This window comes from Eurypyga helias, unplaced genomic scaffold (genome assembly GCF_000690775.1).
Source record: "Eurypyga helias isolate BGI_N326 unplaced genomic scaffold, ASM69077v1 scaffold22276, whole genome shotgun sequence".
NCBI classification, from domain to species: Eukaryota; Metazoa; Chordata; class Aves; order Eurypygiformes; family Eurypygidae; genus Eurypyga; species Eurypyga helias.
The window spans coordinates 6,394-9,823 of NW_010258868.1; the positions used below are offsets into that span (position 1 = coordinate 6,394).

The 3,430-nt window shown below is 60.4% G+C and overlaps 1 protein-coding gene across 2 annotated transcripts in view; it reads right to left on the reverse strand.

Moving 5' to 3' along the window:
• The window catches only part of RGS5 (regulator of G-protein signaling 5), a 9,168-nt gene extending 5,994 nt beyond the window's left edge, over nt 1-3,174 (reverse strand). Inside the window, exon 1 of one of the 2 annotated variants that reach the window (XM_010154519.1) lies at nt 3,079-3,174. In XM_010154519.1, the coding sequence (XP_010152821.1) occupies nt 3,079-3,122 (44 nt within the window). In that variant the 5' untranslated portion in view covers nt 3,123-3,174. The remainder of the gene's footprint in view (nt 1-3,078) is intronic. The other variant, XM_010154518.1, reaches the window with a different exon arrangement.
• Nucleotides 3,175-3,430: the final 256 nt, after the last annotated feature.

Consider the following 3,430-nt stretch of genomic DNA (forward strand, 5'->3'; position numbering starts at 1 on the left):
GGGGCCCCCCCCGCCCCCCCGCAGGCTGGCACAGCCACGCTGGGACCCCCACGGCACAGCCCCGACCCACGGGGACGGCACGGCTGCCGCGAGGAGGAGGGGGTGAAGGCAGCAGGAGCTGCAGCCCCGTTAGCACCAAAGCAATGGGTGGGTATAAAGGGTGCCCCAGGAAGGCTGATGGGGCATGACAGGCCCCCTCTCCCCAACTCTGCTTTGACAGATGTCTATGCTCGTGGCCACTGTTCCCTGCAGGGAAGGGGGCACGTGGGCTTGGGGAGCATCTCTCAAAGAGGGGCTGAGCAGAAACGCCAGCTTCCACCTGGTCCCCCTCCCCGCCACCGCCCCATGCTTGGGAGCGCAGAGCTGGGGATGCTGCTGTGGCCAGCCCGCCGGGAGTGCGAGCGCTGTGACCCAGGAGGGCACCTCTCCAGGCGACTGGACCATGTGCCTGATCGTGGGGGTTTCATCTGGCAGGAGCAGGGGTGAAGACAGGGAGAAGAGGCTTGCCCACCTCTGACGTGTGGATGGCCAGGGGGTCCCAAACAGGCAGGGAAAAAGCATGGGCACCAAGAGCCAAATCTAACACATCCCTAAGGAGGTGGGAAGGCAGGACCAGGACTGTCACTGCCTGAGCAGGACCTGGGGACATCACTACCCTGGTGCAGGTGGGGCCCGCACACACACAAGATTTGGATGCAATCGATGGTGGCTTCACACAGCAGCACGCTCTGCCCTGCGTAACCCTCAGAGCTGGTTCAGAATCTTGCTCTCCAATCCCACCCTCTGACAGTGACTTAGGGCCAACATCCGTTGGGCTCAAAGGGCACTAATGGGCCTTAATGGCCTCAAGCAGTCCCAGCTGAGCCCCACACCCGGCCCACGGCCGGAGGTGCTCCATTTAAGCACAGCCCTGGGACCACCTTCCCTTTAGCTGTGCTGTAGGTGGGCTTCTCCCCAGTCTGGTCTCCTGGCTTGATGCTGGACCTATACTGCAGCCCCATCGTCTGCTGCTCCCAGCGGGACTCCCTGGGTGGCTCCATCCCTGCTCCATCCCGTGGGACCATCAGCGCTGCCCCACAGCAAGCCCTAGGCTATGGGGCCTTCATGAAACGTAGGGAGACTGCGGAGAAGAGGAAGCTTGTTGGAAGGAAGCGAGAAAGGACAGCCAGAGGTCTGAGCACTTGCAGGCTGGTGGGAGGGGAGGACTATTTAAAAACATCATCCTGGCGTCCTCCTGCAAATGTTTTACAAGCTTACAAGCAAGACTTCAGCAAAGTTTAAACAGCAGGGTAAAAAAGGCAGCTATAAACAAACAGGCATCCTTCAAACCCCTCCAGCTATGTCTGAGTGAGAAAAAGCAAGAGGACCATAAACTGTGGAAGGTTAAGTGAGAGCACATATGGGAGCGAGCCAAGAAAAAGTCTGAGAAACAGCTTCCAAGAAGCATTAAAAGAAAATATGGGCTGTCAAACACATCAAGAGCAAGAAGGCTGCCGGTGAGGGCCAGGAGAGACTCCGGCTTTAAGATAAAACAAAAAAAAGGAAGCTCCAAGAAGTTAAAGCTAAAGCTGCTGCTGGGCCCCAGGGCAGGGAGGTGCCGGAGGGAATGACTCCGGAGGGGGAGAAAGGCTCCGGGGGTGATTCAAGGAGACGCGAAGTGTGATGCTGTGCCGGCATGTCGGCAGCAGCTGTATCAGACAGCTGTGGTGCACGCATGGACAAATATGGTCTATTGGAGAGGAGTCAAGGCAGCTCTGGCAGCAGGAAGAGATTCCTTCAAACCTATCGGCCCCCTCTGAGGATGCCAGTGAGCACGTGCCTTGGGGAGTCGGGGGGTGCCAGCCCCTTGGGTCTGCAGGAGAACTCGGATGGGCTCTCCAGACCCCAGGCAGCTGCAGAGGGGAAGGTCAGTCACGGATGACGGCGCGGGGAACAGTGTGGGAAAGGTGGCGCCCAACGCGCAGGGGACGCGGTGTGCTTTCCTCGGCGGGGACGGTCCTAGGGGAACGCGGGCTGGGGCCGTGCTCTTAGACATCTCATGCGTGGGGAGAAAGGCCGAGCGGCAGGGACCGCGCTGCTCGGGGACCAGTCGCGAGGGGCTGCAGGAGGGTCTCGGGCCGGTGACGGAGCGGCTGTCGCAATCCCTCCTGGAGCAACGCAAAACCATGCACGCGGGACAAACCCAGCCCCTCGCTCCGTGTATAAAACCGTGGGCTGTAAGCGAAGGGGTCTGTCCAGAGTGAGGATCTGGGAGTGTAACAGAGGTTGGGGAGAGCATCAGCCTCGCAGCAGTGGAATAATCTAACGTGGTATTTGAGAGTAGCAGAGGAGTGACAACAAAGCTGATGCCAGAGCGGCTCGCCCACATCTGGAAGAGTGCTGCCGGCAGCGGTGGGGGCTGCGGGAGGCCGGCACGGTGGGCATGGGGCCAGGAGGATGGCCTGAGGGCACATTTACAGTTCCTGCCTGTGATGGACTTACCCTGCTTTCAGGCGAGCCGTCAGCTTTGGCTGACAAAGGGGGACTTCTCCCAAGCTGCCCCCCAGGACAGCCAACGCCACCCTCGCTCTCATCTGAAAACCAGTGCCAAGGCATTTGCAGCTGCGAGGAAATCCTCACCGGGTCCTTCCCTGCAAAGCCTTTTACCAAGTTTCCTCCCCAGGTGAAGGACCGAGCACAGGGAGACCCCGTCCTCCTGCTGGGCCTCCACCCCCTGCGCCTCTGCTTCTCGCTGGACCCCCTCCAAAGCCCCCCAAGCTCCACAGGAGTCTGCTTTTTTCCTCCCCCTCATGTTTTGCAAACGTTAAGGTCTGAGGACAACACGCTCCCAGCCCGCACAGGGGAGCAGCGGAGGGTGAGGGGGTGGGTTTGGGGCATCCCGGACTTGCCCAAGCAGGGCAGTTCCCAAACCGGAGGGCAGAGTTTGGGACTGGATCAGCACTCGCCCTCCAGCAAACCTCCCTTCCCTCCCAGTTCAGAGCTGGGCAATCCCAGTCCCCGTAAGAGATGTCCATTGCGGGGATATGCCGGAGGAAGACCCTCTCCGTCCCCAGCTGCCCCCGGCACAGCCACTCTCACCTCTCCAGGCACGTGTGGGGCAGCGCTGCTAATCCTTTGCACATCTTGGCAGGCTGTAGTTTTCCTCAGCCGCGAGAAGAAGTGTGAACGATGGCTAAAACAGGCGGCGGCAGCTCGGTCTGCAGCCCAGCTCCCCCTCTCCCTCCTATATAGTGCCGGGAGCTGGACCCCCGCCAGCCCCGTAACCAATGCCGAACGTCTTGCCGCAGCTGGCCCCGGCCCCAGCGGCTTCTGGATTTTGTTTTCTCCTCTCCAAGCTCACACCGGGGGGTTGGGGGTGGGAAGTATGTGTTTTTTCTGGGGTGAGATCAGATAATCGAACTGGAAGGGCCAAGCTGCTGTTGGGGGGGGG